This window comes from Myxine glutinosa, chromosome 12, assembly GCF_964187855.1.
Source record: "Myxine glutinosa chromosome 12, kmMyxGlut1.1, whole genome shotgun sequence".
NCBI classification, from domain to species: domain Eukaryota; kingdom Metazoa; phylum Chordata; class Myxini; order Myxiniformes; family Myxinidae; genus Myxine; species Myxine glutinosa.
In genome coordinates this window covers 86,093,806-86,114,657 of record NC_136272.1, presented here as the reverse complement: position 1 = coordinate 86,114,657, position 20,852 = coordinate 86,093,806, and the positions used below count along the sequence as shown (strand labels likewise).

At 40.2% G+C, this 20,852-nt stretch overlaps 1 protein-coding gene across 1 annotated transcript; it reads right to left on the bottom strand.

Annotated features, from left to right (window-relative positions):
* Nucleotides 1–1,409: 1,409 nt before the first annotated feature.
* Nucleotides 1,410–19,467, bottom strand: SSPN (sarcospan). Its single transcript, XM_068132042.2, has 4 exons — nucleotides 19,191–19,467; nucleotides 9,679–9,845; nucleotides 2,979–3,065; nucleotides 1,410–2,263 (listed from the first exon to the last, which is right to left on the bottom strand). The coding sequence occupies exons 1-4, from the start codon at nucleotides 19,303–19,305 to the stop codon at nucleotides 1,922–1,924; spliced, it is 711 nt and encodes a 236-aa protein (XP_067988143.2). The 5' UTR covers nucleotides 19,306–19,467; the 3' UTR covers nucleotides 1,410–1,921.
* Nucleotides 19,468–20,852: the final 1,385 nt, after the last annotated feature.

The following is a 20,852-nucleotide window of genomic DNA, read 5'->3' as shown; positions in this document are numbered from 1 at the left end:
CCCCCCAAGATCTCGAGGGGATTTAGATCCGGGCTTTGACTTGGCCATTCCAGAACCCTCCATTTATTTCTTTTCAACCATTTCTTGGTGGATTTACTGGTATGTTTAGGGTCATTGTCATGTTGCAAGGTCCACCATCGGTTGAGCTTCAACTTTCCGACAGATGGCCTCACATTATCCTCAAGCGCCCTCTGGTGCAATGAGGAATTCATAGTGGATTCAATGATGGTGAGCTGCCCAGGCCCTGGTGCAGCATAGCTGCCCCAAACCATAATATTTCCACCACCATGCTTTGCAGTTGGTATCAGGTTCTTGTGGTCAAATGCTGTCTTTGGTTTTCGCCAAAATGTCTTCTGGTACTCTGGCCAAATAGCTCTACCTTTGACTCATCTGTCCAGAGCACATTGTTCCAGAAGTGCTGGTGTTTGCCTCGGTGTTCATTGGCAAACTTTCGTCTTGCCCTGATGTTCTTTCTGGACAGCAAAGGTTTCCCCCTGGCACACCTCCCATGTAGATCAAATTTGTGTAGCCTCTTTCTAATGGTAGACTCGTGCACTTTGACGTCAACAGTGGAAAGAGCTACCTGTAGGTCCTGTGATGACATTCTGGGTTTCTTAGAGACTTCTTTCAGCATCTTGCGGTCTGCTCTCGGGCTGAACTTGCCGGGGCGGCCTGGCCTGAACAAGTTGGCAGTTGTTTGGAATCTTCTCCACTTGTAGATGATCTTCCAGACAGTCGAATGATTGATTTCAAATTGTTTGGAGATCTTTTTAAATCCCTTCCCAGACTCGTAGGCATCTATAACCTTCTTTCTGAAGGCCTCAGAGAGCTCTTTTGATCGAGGCATGGTGACGCCGCATACTTCAACAACAAAGAGCAAACCAAACTAAATGTCTGAGGTTTAAATAAGACAGGTTCCTCCAAGATCCTCTCTAACGATGTTCTAATCATTTGCACCTGAGCTGGTGCACCTGATTCTAATTTTAGGTATTTGAAGTAGTGATAAATGTTGGGGTGGACTTACTTTCTCCACATGTGAAATTTGCATTTATGTTTCTTTAAATTATACAATGGACTACAAAATGTAAATGTCTCATGATATTTGTTATATTATATCACCTTTATCTATCAATATTGTTGAAATGAAGATCAAATAGCTGTATGTTGAAATATGTTGAAAAAGTCAAAACTTTACATGGGGTGTACTTACTTTTTCACGTGACTGTGTATATATATATATATATATATATATATATATATATATATATATATATATATATATATATATATATATATATATATATATATATATATATATATATATGTGTATATATATATATATATATATAAAAGAATGATATTAAGTGATAATTTATGAATAATATGAATGTTTCAACTCTGACATCGCATCAGCTGTGAATGTTATTCCTTTAAAACATTTATTTGAAACTTAAAAGCAGAATATCTTGGAGGAAGTGCATTTGACTGGCTGGTCTGGTTTTCATTCTGGAGCAAACGATGAACTGTTACACTGGTGATGTTGTTGCGTCAATAGGTATGCTCTGATTTTCCTTTGGATGGCACATTAAGCCAGGAGTCCCATCTGCCAGCATTAGCTGGTGGATGACAAAGAGTAGGTGAGTTATCACCAGCCCAGTATCCTGAACCAATTACAAATTCCTACCCTAAGCAGCTCTAGTGCAACATCAGACCTGACCAGCCGGTTCGTGAAAGACTTGGGCCAATCTTACAGGCCATATGAGGCACCAACACTCAACTAATAATGGGATCTGCCATGTGATGGTGATGATTGTTTTTTTTAAACTCCTCTGTACTTTGTCCAGCTTTTGACACACTCACTGATACTTTGGCAAGGCAACACACTGAGCACAATCATTCGGAAGCAGTACTCACGCAATCCCTAAACCAAGATCTTCCTAACACCAGCAAAGAACACCTGGTAACGATGCTTCCACATGATGAAGCATGCAAGCAGTGACAGGAGAGCAATCAGGATGTTGAGAGCTACCTGCAGAAGCAGCAAGGCTTGGGGTGAATCTGTGGCCTGATCGCAGTCCTCTCCTGGATAGTGGAACGTGCGTGCGATCGGATCGTTGGGATCTAAACGGCAGCGGCAAATTCCATCAGGACGATGCCCATCTTCACACTGTAGTTCGGTGAGTAATGTGTAATGGTAGCCGCAGTAAGCAACTGCAGCCAAAGCAAGAACCATGGCCAGGAAACAGAAAATGAAGTATGTGATCTGGGGGAAGGGCATGACAAAAATTGAGCATGAGCCCTGCTAAAGCCTCCCCTTCACCCCTAGCAGGAGGGGGAGATAACTACGAGTATTTAATACGTACACATGGGTCTAAATTTCTAGAATATGAAAACCTGGGATGATAGGAGCGAGTAAGGAGGTTTGGAGTGTGGGTATTGAAGCAAAAGGTTTGATAATCGATGGAAATATTGGAAGGGGCCTGTATGTAGCGTTGAGACTGTTGGTGGTGATGTAGTTTCCCTCAATGTTTGCATAACTAATAAATAAATAATCCTTCAAGGTCTTTCCTAAACTATAGACTGGGGTTGGAGAAACTATTAAAATATGTGATATTACAGGCTTGGGTTTGAATGTTTGTGTTCAACTAAAAAATCCTGCCATTCTGGGATTCATGCAAGTGGTGGTGCAACACCAACTGCTGTCTGCCAGGAACATGTTAAACTGGTGTAGCCAGGGATGTTCGAACAGAGATGAATTACAATCCTTGTTCACCTACAGGGTTCTGGATGGAATGACGTTCTATTTCAAGGGAGGCCTACGCGGTATGAACCTGCCCCATGCATTCCCCAGTTTAAAATTGCCAACAGCTGATAGATGCCCTCACTTTAAGTCTAAGGGAACATTCTCCAGTTTTTCTTTTTGAGACCAAAATGGTGCCAATCAGCTTACAAAGACCAGTATAAACTGAGTGACTTACTTTTGCGCAGAATTGTACAGAGGAATCTTCTTCAGCTTTGTAAGACACGCACAATATGAAGAACCCCACGCAGGCCACAAAGCAGATCTGCAGATAAATGGATGAATCGTTAAAACTCCAGTCTGCCAAATTAATACCACAAGAAGTCTAATTTGACAGTGAGTATGTCTATTAATTACTTATTATTGGACCTTGACTACGTCTATTAATTACCTCTATTAGTTTGCATTTAATTACCAATTAATTACCTCTACGTCTATAAATTCCCTCTATTAGTTTCCATTTAATTACCAATTAATTACCTCTACGTCCATAAATTCCCTCTATTAGTTTGCATTTAATTACCGATTAATTACCTCTACGTCTATTAATTACCTCTATTAGTTTACATTTAATTACCAATTAATTACCTCTACGTCTATTAATTACCTCTATTAGTTTACATTTAATTACCAATGAATTACCTCTACATCTATTAATTACCTCTATTAGTTTACATTTAATTACCAATTAATTACATCTACGTCTATTAATTACCTCTATTAGTTTACATTTTATTACCAATTAATTACCTCTATGTCTATAAATTACCTCTTTTAGTTTGCATTTAATTACCAATTAATTACCTCTACGTCTATTAGTTACCTCTTAGTTCACATTTAATTACCAATTAATTACCTCTCCGTCTATTAATTACCTCTATTAGTTTGCATTTAATTACCAATTAATTACATCTGCATCTATTAATTACCTCTATTAGTTTACATTTAATTACCAATTAATTCCCTCTATGTCTATTAATTACCTCTATTAGTTTACATTTAATTACCAATTCATTACCTCTACGTCTATTAAATACCTCTATTAGTTTACATTTAATTACCAATTAATTACCTCTATGTCTATTAATTACCTCTATTAGTTTACATTTAATTACCAATTAATTACCTCTATGTCTATTAATTACCTCTATTAGTTTGCATTTAATTACCAATTAATTACCTCCATGTCTATTAATTACCTCGATTAGTTTACATTTAATTACCAATTAATTACATCTATGTCTATAAATTACCTCTATTAGTTTACATTTAATTACCAATTAATTACCTCTATGTCTATAAATTACCTCTATGAGTTTGCATTTAATTACCAATTAATTACCTCTACGTCTACTAATTACCTCTTAGTTTACATTTCATTACCAATTAATTACATCTACATCTATTAATTACCTCTATTAGTTTACATTTAATTACCTCTGTCGATTAATTACCTCTTTTAGTTTACATTTAATTACCTCTTCGTCTATTAATTACCTCTATTAGTTTGCATTTAATTACCAATTAATTACCTCTACGTCTATTAGTTACCTCTTAGTTTACATTTAATTACCAATTAATTACCTCTACGTCTATTAATTACCTCTATTAGTTTGCATTTAGTTACCAATTAATTACATCTGCATCTATTAATTACCTCTATTAGTTTACATTTAATTACCAATTAATTACCTCTACTATTAATTACCTCTATTAGTGTACATTTAATTACCAATTAATTACCTCTACGTCTATTAATTACCTCGATTAGTTTACATTTAATTACCAATGAATTACCTGTTTATAAATTACCTCTATTAGTTTGCATTTAATTGCCAATTAATTACCTCTATGTCTATTAATTACCTCTATTAGTTTACATTTAATTACCAATTAATTACCTCTATGTCTATAAATTACCTCTATTAGTTTGCATTTAATTACCAATTAATTACCTCTATGTCTATTAATTACCTCTATTAGTTTACATTTAATTACCAATTAATTACCTCTATGTCTATTAATTACCGCTATTAGTTTGCATTTAATTACCAATTAATTACCTCTACATCTATTAATTATCTCTATTAGTTTACATTTAATTACCAATTAATTACCTCTACGTCTATTAGTTACCTCTTAGTTTACATTTAATTACCAATTAATTACCTCTATGTCTATAAATTACCTCTTTTAGTTTGCATTTAATTACCAATTAATTACCTCTATGTCTATTAATTACCTCTATTAGTTTACATTTAATTACCAATTAATTACCTCTGTCTATTAATTACCTCTTAGTTTGCATTTAATTACCAATTAATTACCTCTACGTCTATTAATTACCTCTATTAGTTTACATTTAATTACCAATTAATTACCTCTGCGTCTATTAGTTACCTCTTAGTTTACATTTAATTACCAATTAATTACCTCTCCATCTATTAATTACCTCTATTAGTTTGCATTTAATTACCAATTAATTACATCTGCATCTATTAATTACCTCTATTAGTTTACATTTAATTACCAATTAATTACCTCTACATCTATTAATTGCCTCTATTAGTGTACATTACCTCAATTACCAATTAATTACCTCTACGTCTATTAATTACCTCTATTGGTTTACATTTAATTACCAATGAATTACCTCTGTTTATAAATTACCTCTATTAGTTTGCATTTAATTACCAATTAATTACCTCTACGTCTATTAATTACCTCTATTAGTGTACATTTAATTACCAATTAATTACCTCTACGTCTATTAATTACCTCTATTGGTTTACATTTAATTACCAATGAATTACCTCTGTTTATAAATTACCTCTATTAGTTTGCATTTAATTACCAATTAGTTACCTCTACGTCTATTAATTACCTCTATTAGTTTACATTTAATTACCAATGAATTACCTCCACGTCTATTAATTACCTCTATTAGTTTGCATTTAATTGCCAATTAATTACCTCTACGTCTATTAATTACCTCTATTAGTTTACATTTAATTACCAATTAATTCCCTCTGTCTATTAATTACCTCTATTAGTTTACATTTAATTACCAATTCATTGCCTCTACGTCTATTAATTACCTCTTTTAGTTTACATTTAATTACCAATTAATTACCTCTACGTCTATTAACTACCTCTATTAGTTTACATTTAATTACAAATTAATTACCTCTACGTCTATTAATTACCTCTATTAGTTTGCATTTAATCACCAATTAATTACCTCCATGTCTATTAATTACCTCGATTAGTTTACATTTAATTACCTCTGTCTATAAATTACCTCTATTAGTTTGCATTTAATTACCAATTAATTACCTCTATGTCTATTAATTACCTCCATTAGTTTACATTTAATTACCAATTAATTACCTCTATGTCTATAAATTACCTCTATTCGTTTACATTTAATTACCAATTAATTACCTCTATGTCTATAAATTACCTCTATGAGTTTGCATTTAATTACCAATTAATTACCTCTACGTCTACTAATTACCTCTTAGTTTACATTTCATTACCAATTAATTACGTCTACATCTATTAATTACCTCTATTAGTTTACATTTAATTACCAATTAATTACCTCTATTAGTTTGCATTTAATTGCCAATTAATTACCTCCACATCTATTAATTACCTCTATTAGTTTACATTTAATTACCAATTAATTACCTCTACGTCTATTAATTACCTCTATTAGTTTACATTTAATTACTAATTAATTACCTCTATGTCTATAAATTACCTCTTTTAGTTTGCATTTAATTACCAATTAATTACCTGTATGTCTATTAATTACCTCTATTAGTTTACATTTAATTACCAATTAATTACCTCTACGTCTATTAATTACCTCTATTAGTGTACATTTAATTACCAATTAATTACCTCTACGTCTATTAATGACCTCTGTTGGTTTACATTTAATTATCAATGAATTACCTCTGTTTATAAATTACCTCTATTAGTTTGCATTTAATTACCTCTACGTCTATTAATTACCTCTATTAGTTTGCATTTAATTACCAATTAATTACCTCTACGTCTATTAATTACCTCTATTAGTGTACATTTAACTACCTCTATGTTTATAAATTACCTCTATTAGTTTGCAATTAATTACCTCTACGTCTATAAATTACCTCTTAGTTAAGGAGTATTGGAACATTACCTTTTAGACATGTAGACCTTTAGAGCCCTTACACCTTTTGGACCCTTTACACCATTTTGTAACCAGTTGACCTTTTAGGGCCCTTTATATGCTTTAAACCTTTACACCCTTTCAACCTATTCGACCCTTACACCCTGGTGTTGGGCTAGCGGCTAGGGTGCCGGCTTAGGATCCTAGGATCCTGGGTTCGAATCCCGGTCGATCGCTGGATTAACGCCAGGGGGTTGACTCAGCCCGTCATCCTTCCGAGGTCGGCTAATTGAGTACCAGTTCACTGGTAATTCTCTGTTTGTCGTTAAAGGTGGCAAAAAGGGTTGGCGTCAGGAAGGGCATCCGGCCGCAAAACATTGCTTCAAAAAGGGGACCAAAAAACAACAACAACCACGGTTCCCGAAAAAGGCCAACCCCCGCTTTGCGGGGAAAAATGGCCTCTAAAGGTGGTTTTTTTTTTTAAACCTATTAGACCCTCAAGACCATGAAAACCGTTTATAACCCCAAGACCCCCAATAACCTTTAGATCCCCTCAGACCTGGCCTTTAGACCTTTTATAACCTGAAGACCCTCAAGACCCCCCAAATCCTATAGTCCCCTAAGACCTCACAGATCCTGTTAGACCTGTCTGAGGGTATTCTGCAATAACACTTGAGGTTCCCCAGTCATAATCAAATGCACCCAATTGGTATATCAACTCAGAAACAAGCTAAGAGGGTGCACATTTAATTAATCATTTAATTAGTTTGCCTTTTTCAGGTTCTGTTCATCTTACTTCGTGGCATCGGGAAAAGTCCCATGTGAAATAGAAAAAGCCCCGTGCGGCAAAGACAAAACAGTGTCGGTGATAACAATTTTACCCATTATAATCTTTAAATAGAAATATAATTTTTTTGGACATAACAGCACAGACTATATAATTTTTTGTGCTTTTATTATTGCTAAACCTCAATAATTTTTCAAGATATCACATTGAAATTTCCACAACCTATTTGTACATATGTGCAGTACATGTGAATACAATCAATACATGTGACTATAAATTGTTAGCTCTAACATGAGCCTCGATTCTGTATCCCTCCCCCCCGCCCCGCCCCCCCCCCCCAAAAAAAACTGGTTCAAATGAGCCCTAGGTCAGTGTCAATGCCATCCAAAACATGGAGAACACCTTATTATAATGGAAATTATAAAATGAATCAAACAAATTTGTTATGCACAACATTCCATCATGTAAAACACTCGATAGGCCAAATTTTCCAAATTATCAAATTTCTGTTTCCATGGCAACTGTTATTTATTTGCATTTTGCAAGCATCATGCTATGCATGACATCTTTACCTCCGCCAACAAAGGTGGATGGAGGTTATTTTCACCCCTATCTGTTTGTCCGTCTGTTTATTTGTTTGTGAACAAAATATCTCAAGTTGTGGACGGATTCGGACGAAATTTGGCAGAGATGTAGCGTATGTCACAAGGACGACATGATTCGATTTTGGTGAAGATTCGGATCCGGATCCGGCTACTATAATTTTTTGTGATTCTTCACCATTGGGAGATCGGGCCAAAAACAATACATACATAGCACGATATCTCAAAAAGTTGTGGACGGATTTGGACGAAACTTGGTGGACCGGTTGGGTGTCTGACAAGGCCAAATAGATTCGACTTTGGTGAAGATATGAATATGGATTCGGATATATGATAATTATTTTATCTTTTTGGTGCTTCTTCACCATTGGGAGATAGGGCCAAAAACTATACATTGCGGGATATCTCAAAAAGTTATCGACGGATTTGGACGAAACTTGGTGGACTGGTTGGGTGTCTGACAAGGACAAATAGATTCGACTTTGGTGAAGATATGAATATGGATTCGGATATATGATAATTATTTTATCTTTTTGGTGCTTCTTCACCATTGGGAGATAGGGCCAAAAACTATACATTGCGGGGTATCTCAAAAAGTTATCGATGGATTTGGACGAAACTTGGTGGACAGGTTGGGTGTCTGACAAGGACAAATAGATTCGACTTTGGTGAAGATCTGAATATGGATTCGGATATATGATAATTATTTTATCTTTTTGGTGTCTTCACCATTGGGAAATAGGGCCAAAAACTATACATTTCGGGGTATCTCAAAAGGTTATGGATGGATTTGGACGAAACTTGGTGGACAGGTTGTGTGTGTGACGAATATGGATTCGGATATGATTATTTAATTTTTTAAGTGATTACTCACCATTGAGTGATCTGGCCAACCAGGTGGAGGTATATTCTCCACTGAGTGCTGTTCTCGTTCTTGTTTGTTTGTGAGCAGGAAATCTCAAAGTTGTGGACTGATTTGGATGACATTTGGTGGAGAGGTTGGGTGTGTGACCAGGATTAATTAATTAGATTTTGGTGAAGATGTGAATCTGGATCTGGATTCGATAATTTTAAGTGATTCTTCAATTTTTGGAAATAGAGCCAAAAACGATATATAGCACGATATCTCAAACGTCTGTCGTCGGATTATGACAAAACATGGTGGATAAGTAGGTTATGTGACAAAAACAAGTCGAATACATTTTGTTTCAGATCTGGACTATCGATGGGATACAAAATGTAAACTGTTCAGCCTGATGGAGGTATGCGTTCAACCGAGTGCCCTTCTAGTTTGACTTTGTGTTCATTGTACCAGGGTGGTACTTACAGGCAGGCCAGCCCAGTAAGGTGTGTCCCTGACGGGTAGGTTAGAGAGGTAGAGAGACGTGAAGGCCACAGCTGTCACTCCAGCTCCCAACACAAGCTGCAGCAGAGCGAGCAGTAGTGGGAATGGACAACCACAGCACGTGTACCTCTCATCATGTTCCGGAACAGCTGTGGGTGTAAGAACATTATCTTCCGCACACTGCCTCAATGTATTTTCCAATACACCTGATCATCCTAAACTTTGACTCGTACTGGGATAACTTAAATGGAGGTTGGGTAAGGTGTAGTGCAGGTAGTGGAGAAGGTGTGGTGGTGTCGGGTTGCGGTGACATGTGGGCGGTTGCGTTAGGGTTGAGTCAAATTAAATTTCTATATTTATGTACGTACTAAAAAGATATTCTCAGTCTAATTAAAACCTCCTGTATTGCAAACGGAAATGCAAACAAGAATGATTCCCAACAGAAACAGAGAAATTGATTATCGATCCATGATTGATCGATCCTACACTGATTTAACATGTGACCCATTTTAACCCTTCATGGAATTCCTCATGAGATCTGATGAAAATCTCATCTGATATGAGCAATCATTGGACGTTTCTGCAAGGACAGAGGACAGTTCGTGTACACAGAGAAGTATGCATGGATATCTTGTTTCCTGTTGTTTCCAACTTTGTCCCATCTGAAAATATTTTCTCCGGTGGAGGTCTTGTTTCCATGGTGATTCAATCAACACCAACCCGGTGTAATGAACATGTTTCCACCACCTATTCTAAAAGCAGTTGCTTTATTCGATTTTTCATTCGTCCCGTGATGATGTAATTAGAGAACGAGGTTGATCTCTAGTGGGAGTGATATCGCAAGTATGAAAAGTTTGTTTGCTATTTGCACTTTTCTTGATAAGTGAATAGATTACAATCAGTTGAGAATCACTTCCAGCATCTTGAGCCTGTTCCAAGCTTGAAACGAAGGCAAATGGTGATCCAATCAGTTTTGGTTCAGACAAGGCTGGAATTAGGGGCAAGAGGGGCTGGAGACCCAGGCGACCGCATGGGGTGTCGGGCTTGGTGGTGCTACTGCTTGGGGTCGCACGACACCATCAAGTCTCTTAGGGTCCAAAGCTATTACCAAAAAAAAAATGATGCAGGAGGAGGACATTCAGCTCGTCATGCCTGCACTACACCAACACCAGATTCAATGAATCTGTCAAGCTAACGACTTGATATCATTGAAGTCTTGAGGGGAGAAGGGGGGCGAGTGGGGATGAGAAAAGTGTGGCAGGGTCGGAGATATCACAAGGGTGTTAAAAATAAAACTGCTGTGGGCGAAGGCATATTTAGGGTGAAGAATGTACAACACCAAGCACACACTGTCCCTTAACGAGACCTTGGCTCTCACATACATCACACTCAGCATAGATGTATGTGCACAATCATACATCCGTACTCGAGTTGCTTACAAGTTACAAGGTGTGCTAATGTCTGTGTACACCTCCATATCTAATGCATCTTGGAACATACCTGTCTAATTTCGATTTAAACCTGTCTAATGTTTCTGCTGCCTCTACCTTTCCAAGGAGACCATTCCATGCATCAACTCCATTGGCATTCGGTAGATCACATACCTCCATGAGGCTGAACAGATTATATTTTGCATCCCACTGATAGGTAGGATCTGAATCCTGACAGTTTTTCTCCTTTTCCCTTTATGAGGGGTGAGGTCCGATCCGATGGCACCAAGCTTCTTCCCTGCCTTGACCACGATCCGCCTCCACTTCCCTCTGTCCTAAACCAACTCTCTCCATCCTCCAACCACCCCCACCTTACTGATATCCCTCTTCACACAATCCTCCCATCTCATCTGTGGTCTACCTCTTTTCCTCCTAACTTGGTTGTTTCCTCAACCTATTCGCTCTCTTTACCATTCTCTCTTCCCCCATCTGCACCAATGTCCAGCCCATCTCAGCCGGCATTTCAACAATCTTCCTGTCAAGCTCATCTGCACACCAATCTCCTCCCTTAGTTCATCCATCCTCCTTCTATCCACCCTCTTCATTCCCACAATCCTCCGGACCCAGTTTTTCTCGCAAACCTGCAGCCTCTGGTGTTGTATCTCTGTCAGTACCACCGTCTCCAGACCATAAAGGTAGACCTGTGTTACACATGACATCAGAACCTTTCCTTTCAATCTCCTTGAAATATTTCTGTCTGCCATTACACCCTCCACCCTCCACACATTCGCACCCACCTGAATCCTCCTCTGCACCTCTGCCTCTGACTAACCATCCCCGGTCACTGTTCCCCACAAATGATACTCAAACCTATTTCCTTGTCTGATCTCCTTCCACTCTAACCTGATATTCATTTATTTTCTCTGCTACCAGACCCACATCACTTCCGTCTTCTCCATGTTCATTTTCAGCCCATGTTTCTCAAATGCCTCCTTCCACTCCTCCAGTACTTCCTGCATCTCCCGCCCAATCTCCACCACAACAACCAGATCATCCGCATACAATATCCTTCCCAGAATATCTTTCATGTTTACCTTCCTGCTTACCAGCTCCATCACCATGATAAACAGGAGTGGGCTGGGACTGCTTCCCTGCCTCAAACCGATGTTCACATTGAACTCCTCCATCCTAAGACCAACCAAAACTCTCCCCTTCATTTCCTTGTACATCCCTTCCACCAATGTCACTTCTGCCTCTGACACCCATCCATCTCAGGTGTCACCATCAACATGTAATCATCATCCTCATCATCACCAATCCCATCTATTTGTTATGGACTCAAACGGCTTGGACGAGCTCCACCAAATCTAGCTTTTGTGCTTGGAGTACCCAGGGTTAGATCACTCAAGTTGCTTACTCAAGTTGGTTATATATATATATATATATATATATATATATATATATACAGAGTGGTCCAGAAACCCTGGGCACATTTTGAAGAACAATACCTGCAACAAACAACTAAATTTATTATTGTTCTTTTGTGCAAAACAAAACATGATTACTCGTTAAAGTCTAATCAGTCCAATATACATGAAACAGATCAGTTCAAATGTTCAAACTGTACTCTGATACACTCTGACATGCAGTTCTGCATGTTTTAGTTGTTAATTCAGCAGTCTCATTACAGATGAATTGTTTCAAGTCTCTGAGGGTCATAGGATTCCTCGCATACACTTTGTGTTTGAGGAAACCCCAAAGGAAGAAATCACAGGGTGTTAAATCACAAGACCGCAGCGGCCATTCAACCGGACCACGACGGCCAATCCATTTGTCTGTAAAGTTCAAATCAAGGGCGTGGCGTACACTGGCAGCATAATGAGCAGGCGCACCATCATGCATGAACCACATTTGGCCATCATTGCGTGGAAATACATGCTGCTCCAACATTAGAAGGTAATTTGCAGCATTCGCATTTTCTTCGAAAAATATTTGTCCAACAATGCCTCCAGAAGAAATGCCTGCCCAGACGGACACACTAGCTTGATACTGGACGTTGTGCTGAACAGTAAATCGTGGGTTGTCCACTGCCCATATCACACTGTTATGTCGATTCACAGAACCAGATCAAGTAAACTTGGATTCATCTGACCACTAGATCCTGTTCTGCAAATCATTGTCCATATCCATTAACCCAAGCAATGTCTCACATGCCTCAACACGCCTGTCAAAATCATCCTCAGATAGTTGGTGAATTAATCTGGGTGTGTATGGTTTCGCATTAAAGTATTTTAGTATTCTTTGAATCAATGATTGGCTTATGTTGGTGACGTTTGATAAACGATGAGTTGATAATGGTGTGTTACTGTCGAGTTGTTGTTGAATGACCGCTCTTCTTTCCTCAGTTTGAACAGTACGAGTTTGAACAGTATGAACAGTATGAGGTGACTGTTTTGGAAGAATGCTGCCGGGTTCATCAAACTGCTTGTTTATTCTGCCAATGGTTCTTCTGTCAATTGCGTCGGCGCCACAATCTATGACAAGTAGTCTGTGAACTTCAGCCAAATTTCCAAACACAGAACACAAGCGTACAGCGCGAATTTTCTATCTCACGATATCCTCAGTCATATTAGGGCATCTAATTCACAATGAACTGAACTAATGCAAAGACAAACGCGTGCAGCACAGTGAGCGAAGCTCGCCCCGATACATATCACATGATGCACCTCAACCTGTTGCGTATCATGTGATGCCTGTGCGTGTGAAGCGGTCACATCCATTAATCATGTTTTGTTTTGCACCAAAGAACAATAATAAACTTAGTTGTTTGTTGCAGGTATCGTTCTTCAAAATGTGCCCAGGGTTTCTGGACCACTGTGTGTGTGTGTGTGTGTGTGTGTGTGTGTGTGTGTGTGTGTGTGTGTGTGTGTGTGTGTGTGTGTGTGTGTGTGTGTGTGTATAGACAAGGCTGGAAGACAATATATATACATACATACATACATACATGAAAAAGGCACATCGTGGCTTTAATGGTGAGCACTAGTCATGGATTCGTCTCACACAGTGAAAACCACATGATGAAAACCCCAATCCAGGCATGAACCAAAATCAAATTGGCTTGTTCTTGTCATCTACCTAGTTTTGTCATAATTCGTCCACAACTTTTTGAAATACCATGCTGTACAGTATATCATTCTGGCCCCACCTCTCAATGGTGAAGAATCAGTTTTAAAATTTTGGTACCCAGATCCGGATTCAGATCTTCACCAAAATCGAATCTTTCCATCCTCGTCACACACCCAACCTGTCCACCAAGTTACGTCATAATCCGTCCATAACTTTTTGAGATATCGTGCTATATATCGTTTTTGGCCCCATCTCTCAAGGGTGAATGATCGATTAAAATTATAGTATCCAGATCCAGATCTTCACCAAAATCTAATGATTTTGTCCTTGTCACACACCCAATCTGTCCAAATTTTTTTTGTGGTATCCTGTTCACAGACAAGCAGACAGACAGACAGGGGTGAAAACATAACCTCCGACCACCTTATTATTCTTGTGAAGGACCCTTGCCTTACTACCATATTAACTCTCCTCGTCGTTAGTCTCAGGCTATGGCCCCTGGTCATATATCACTGTCTATTCTGCTGAATAACTCTTCTGCACTTGTTTTGTCTGTGTCCTTCATTATCTTAAACATCTCCATCATATCCCCTCATAACCACCTCCTTTGTAATGTATGAAGTCTTGTCTCCACTCAAACGCTCCTGACACCTTAATATAGCTAGGCCCAGATTCAGTGGACTTGTTTGGTACTGAACCCGCTCTATGACAGCTGTCTCCTCCCTCAGATACATGGCCCAATCTATGAGAGGACCAATACTTTCTTGAACCCTATCACCCTCTCAACCAATCCTACCCCACCCCCGCTTCTTTTATTTCCCCTACCTCTGTTACCACTTTTTTGAAATACCAAATTCTTTCCTGGAAGTCCAAGCAGTGTCCATGTGTTTTATACCTCTACCTTTCCCACGCCTCCTCTCCCCCCCCCCCCCCCCCCCCCAAGCCCTCTCCTTCCCACAGATCTCCCGATGTCCCTGCTCTCAAATGTTGTACTTGTGTGCTTCCCCATCTTGTCTCCCACTCCCTTTATCTTATGTTTTATGCGTCACTTTGTCTTTTTGTGATTAATGTTAGCTCTTACACGAGCCTCGATCAAGTTACGATACAAAAAATACAAAAAATAAATAAATCTGAGTTTAGTGTCATCTCCAAATCATTGATAGAAATTGTGAATAATAATGGTCCAAGTATTGATCCCTGAGGTACCCCACTAGTTATAGATCCTCCCAGCCAGACATCCTCACACTCAGAGCCACTCTTTGCTTGCTCTCACTAATCCAGTTTCCGATCCAGTTAGCTACCTGACCAGCCACTCCACAATTACCCTCACCTTAGCTAACAACTTCATATGTCGTTCCTTATCAAACGCCTTCCCAAAAAGTAAAGATTATACTGCATTCCCTGCACTTCCACACTTCATCAAACTCTAATATATTTGTTAAACATCACCTCCCTTTCAGGTGGGCGAACAGGTTGTTTTCTCAAAGGTGCGATGTCGTCTCTCAGATACAGTGATTTCATTTCTAATATTGTTCCGCTTATGTTTCCGATCACAAAACCAATTTCCAATCCACTGAGCTACCTGGACAGCCACTCCACATTTTCTTGCTGAATGTTTCCCGAAGGCTGTATTGGAATGCCAGGAATCCATGCAGACTTCCTTTAATTCGTTTGCATTCATTGAAATGGTTCCTCATCTAATCCCTTAATATGACCCTACTGCAAAGCCGCAAATAGCCGGCGAAGCCAAAGCCTCCATTGAACCTTTTCGCAATTGTTTATGCATACTTCCGCATCCGCAAGATGGCGGCCTCCATGGAGCCATTTGGTGCGTCAAAGCTTCGAAATTCTCAAAGGATCCAGCAAAATCTGGCTTTTCAACATAATACGTACGCGTTCATTGACAACACCGGCTTCGCCGGCTATTAACATCTTCAACACCTTCCCCATAACTGAAGTCAAACAAGCAGGTCGTTAGTTCCACAATTCTTCTCTGGATCCTTTCTTAAACTAGTTCATAGAACACCTTACCCCATTCCGTTTTGAGAAAGGATATGGGAAAAGTCTTAACCAATAAATGGATTTTATTAACCAATTAAAAGATTAACCAATAAATAAACAAGTACAAAAAGTTTTAATTAAAACAAAAGCCGCGTCGATGTTACACAATGCCTAGATGCAGCTGTGCCTATAACGTCGATGTTATAGGCACAGGACATTCCTATTGATTCGATTACTTGATGTTATTTTTGTGCAAAGTGAAAATATATCTCGGCAATTTCCCGTGTGTGGCGACGAATTTTTAATATATCTCGGCATTTTCCCGTCTGTTATTTCAGGCGGTGTATGACTGACCATGCCGCGATTAAAAATATATATATCTCGGCAATTTCCCGTGTGTGGCGACACGTGAACGAAGCTATGCTCCTCTCTCCACATTATTGTGACGACGTATAAATTAAATATTTCATCGTGACGATTGTCATCAAATGGACGAATTTTTAATAATAATATATCTCGGCATTTTCCCGTCTGTTATTTCAGGCGGTGTATGACTGAGCATGCCGCGATTTAAACAAAATATATATATCTCAGCATTTTCCCGTCTGTTATTTCAGGCTGTGTATGACTGAGCATGCCGCGATTTAAACAAAATATATATATCTCGGCATTTTCCCGTCTGTTATTTCGGGCGGTGTATGACTGAGCATGCCGCGATTTAAACAAAATATATATATCTCGGCATTTTCCCATCTGTTATTTCGGGCGGTGTATGACTGAGCATGCCGCGATTTAAAAAAAAAAAATCTCAATGGACTTGAAGTTACAGGCCTTTGAGAATTCATTTCGTTCTATAAAGGGCAACTTTCATCGGATTTTCTTCCCGTTTTTTTTCAACCGAGTCTAAAACTATGTTAGCGACTGTGAAAAATGAAATGATATATCGAATTTGATTTGAAATAAAACTGTGTGAGAGAGAAAGACACCACGGGCCTACAAACAGGCCTCAAAGCTATGCGAGTTAATAAAATGGTGGATATTTGTTTATATGAAGCCTCTCCCAAAATGGGTGGAGCTATGGTTCCCAGAATGGGTGGAGCTTCGAGGTTTTGTCTTCTCTGCAAGAACAACAACAAGAAGAAGAAGACGAAGAGGAAGAAGAACAACAACAACAACAGCAGAGGGCACTCTATGAGCAGCGTCTGCGACGCGGCTAAAAATACCCTTTCTAGCCACTTGGTCATTGTCATGCCCAAATATCAGCTTCCTAGCTCAAAAGGTGCCTGAGATAATGCCCAAATGAGAAAGAAAATAAATAAGTACTTAATAAATCGATAATAATAATTAAGTAATTATTTAAATACTTGATTAAACAAAAAATTTTAAAAAACGTTTTTTGCCAAAGCACTTGCTCACTGGTATGCCCAAATTCAGCTTCCTAACTCAAAGGATGGCTGAGATATCGCCTGGACAAACAAAAATCAAACAAGAAAACAAGAAGACGTCATGCGGAGCACGACACTTGCAAAATCCACCCCCCACCCCCAAGAAAAAAAATTCCATTGATTCAGCAAATTGTCCATTTCATCAAGATTAAAATTGACAATCTTGATCAAAGCTCGGGTCAACAGGAAGAAAATTGATGGTTTTTCAGATGAAAAATGATAATTTTGGAAGGTTGACCTTGAGTTGCCCTTTGACCTTTTCACCTCAAAAATAGTTCGTTTCCCAATTCAGTGAGGCAATATGCAAATGTTGTTCAATTTTCAAGTAAATCGGATGAAAATTGATGGTTTTTCAGATGTAAAGTGATGATTGTGGAAGTTTGACCTTGAGTTGACCTTTGACCTTTTGACCTCAAAAATACTTCATTTCCCAATTTAGTGACAATATACAAATGTTATTCAATTTTCAAGTCAATCAGATTTAAAATGGCGATTTTAGAAATTTGACCAGCAGATGACCTTTGACCTCAAAATCAATAGGCTTCTCAATTGGGACGACCTATACAACTTGGTGAAGTTTCGTGACGATCGGTTTAGAATTGTGACCTGTAGGCCGGTGACAAACAGACAGACAAACAGACAGACAGACAGACAGACAGAGACCCACAAACGCAACCGACCAATATACTTGAAAAATCTTCGATTTTGCAAGTGACAAACGGAATGAAAACGGAGTACTCCCTTTTGGCGCACGTCATGCAGCGTCTAGAGATGGTACATGAAAGGAGCGGTGTACAACAAACAAGCAAAGGGAGTAAAAATCGAGTACTCCCTTTTGGCGCGAGTCATCGCCGGGCCCTTTTCGGTGGGACAGACAGACTGGCAAGCGTATTACAGTATTTCTGTCGATGGACAAATGCATGCACTGCAGTATATGTAATTTGAACGCTGGTTCTGACCATCATGTACATGGGATCGAAGACGTGTGTAATAGCAGAGATTGGACATGGGATAGTAGGATGGACATTCAGACGAATACATGCGGTATATGGGATTTCAGCCCTGGTTTATCAATTGTACCGGATTTGAACCCGCATTGGGATTCAATTTGGGATTGGATTCAGGTTTTGTGAGATTTAAACCCGGGTTCAACACATTATGAGCTCGAGGTTCAGAAGTGGTGCTTTGCAGCAGTGCAGTGGTGGATTGTCGGTGACGACACTGAAGTGGCACACCAGTCAAAAGCTTCAGGAAGTTTAGTTGCAGAAACGTGGTGTTGATATTGGATTGCCAATAAGAACCCAGCTTGCTCATTAACGACCTCGATGCTGGGAACAATCTGCTGCCCCACACGGTCTGGTCTTCATGTAATGCGAGAACACGATGGTTCTCGTCGCTCATTGTGTACAATTCCAGCCTGGGTTGTCGTCTTGTCCAAGTTTGATCATGTTTCACGTCACACTGTAGTCGTAACTGTACCCGATGTACTCACGTTTGGTTTCAAGAGTTTTTCCTCCCGAGTCGTCGCTTTGAGCGACCCTGTTGCTTCCCGCGGCCGGAGCGGCGCTGCCCCCCTCCTGCCCGGGCGGGTCTCGTCCCACCGCCATGCTGCCGCTCTCCGATCCGTGGGCGAAGGCCGACGGAGAGACCGAGTCGCTGCGGTCCCGCGGACGTGGGTAGCGGGGCCCCGTGCCCGTGTTTCCACTACATTCCTGAGCGAACACGCACTGGGATTCTTCAGCCGCTATTTTGGTGAGAGCCGGCTGTCTGCGTTCAGGGGAACATGGACACGACTCTCTGGGATTTTCAAGGCAAGATCTTTGATCGAAATTTGTAGAAAAGGTGCAAAACTATTTGAGATCTATGGGGATTGACCCCTCACTTCCCAATTTTAGGAAATATAGGCTACACTTCAAATTGTGACACGTGGTGTGATGTGTACCTACTGTTCAAATCGCCTTCGCGCATTTGATTAAATGAATGTACTCATTGAACTCATAGTGAAACACTTGGGAATAAAAATCACTGTTTTCAGATGTTGGGAGACGAGGGGTTGGGGGATGGAGGAAGAGGAGTTGGGGGATGGAGGAAGAGGAGTTGGGGGATGGAGGAGGGGTTGGGGGTTGGGAATGGAGGAGGGGTTTTATGGTTGGGAATGCAGTTGGGGTTGGGGGTTGGGAATGGAGTTGGGTTTGGGGTTGGGAATGGAGTTGGGGTTTGGAATGGAGTTGGGGTTGGGAATGGAGTTGCGGTTGGGGTTGGGAATGGAGGAGGGGTTGGGGGATGGAGGAGGAGGGGTTGGGGGATGGAGGAAGAGGGGTTGAGGGATGGAGGAAGAGGAGTTGGGGAATGGAGTTGGGGTTGGGATTGGGAATGGAGGAGGGGTTGGGAATAGAGTTGGGGTTGGGGGATGAAGGAGGATGGGTTTGGGGATGGAGGAAGAGGGGTTGGGGGATGGAGGAAGAGGGGTTGGGGTTGGTGGATGGAGTTGGGGTTGGGGGATGGAGGAGGAGTTGGGGTTGGGGGATGGAGGAGGGGTTGGGAATGGAGGAGGGGTTGGGAATGGAGGAGGGGTTGTGGATGGAGGAGGAGGAGGAGGAGGGGTTTAGTATGGAGGATGGAGGATGGAGGTTGAGCATGAGGATGAAAGGTTGGGGATGGAGGAGGGAGGATGGAGGTGGAGCATGAGGCTGAAGGGTTGGGGATGGAGGCGGAGTTGGTTTTGGGGATGGAGGAGGAGGAGGGGTTGAATAAATGGAGGGGGAGGGGTTGGAGAGGAGGATGGGTTGGGAGAGGGGGAGGGGTTGGAGAGGAGGATGGGTTGGGAGAGGAGGAGGGGTTGGGAATGGAGTAGGGGTTGGGGATGGAGAAGGGGTTGGGAATGGAGGTAGGGTGTGGTGGATGAGGGGTTGGGGTTGCATGAGGGGTTGGGGATGGATGAGGGGTTGGGGATGGAGATGGTGTGGGGGATGGAGATGGTGTGGAGGATGGAGATGGTATGGGGGATGGAGATGGTGTGGGGGATGGAGATGGTGTGGGGGATGGAGATGGTGTGGGGGATGGAGATGGTGTGGGGGATGGAGGTGGGGTTGGGGATGGATGAGTAGTTGAGGATGGAGATGGGTTTGGGGATGTAGATGGAAGAGGTAGATGG

Bases quoted from the DNA above. Each gene is read 5' to 3' on its own strand.
- SSPN (XM_068132042.2), bottom strand. From the start codon at position 19,305: ATGGCGGTGGGACGAGACCCGCCCGGGCAGGAGGGGGGCAGCGCCGCT. The intron at 9,846-19,190 runs GTGAGTACATCG...TTACACCCACAG, and splicing joins AAAAACTCTTGAAACCAAAC to CTGTTCCGGAACATGATGAG. The intron at 2,264-2,978 runs GTAAGTCACTCA...CCCTTCCCCCAG, and splicing joins CTGTACAATTCTGCGCAAAA to ATCACATACTTCATTTTCTG.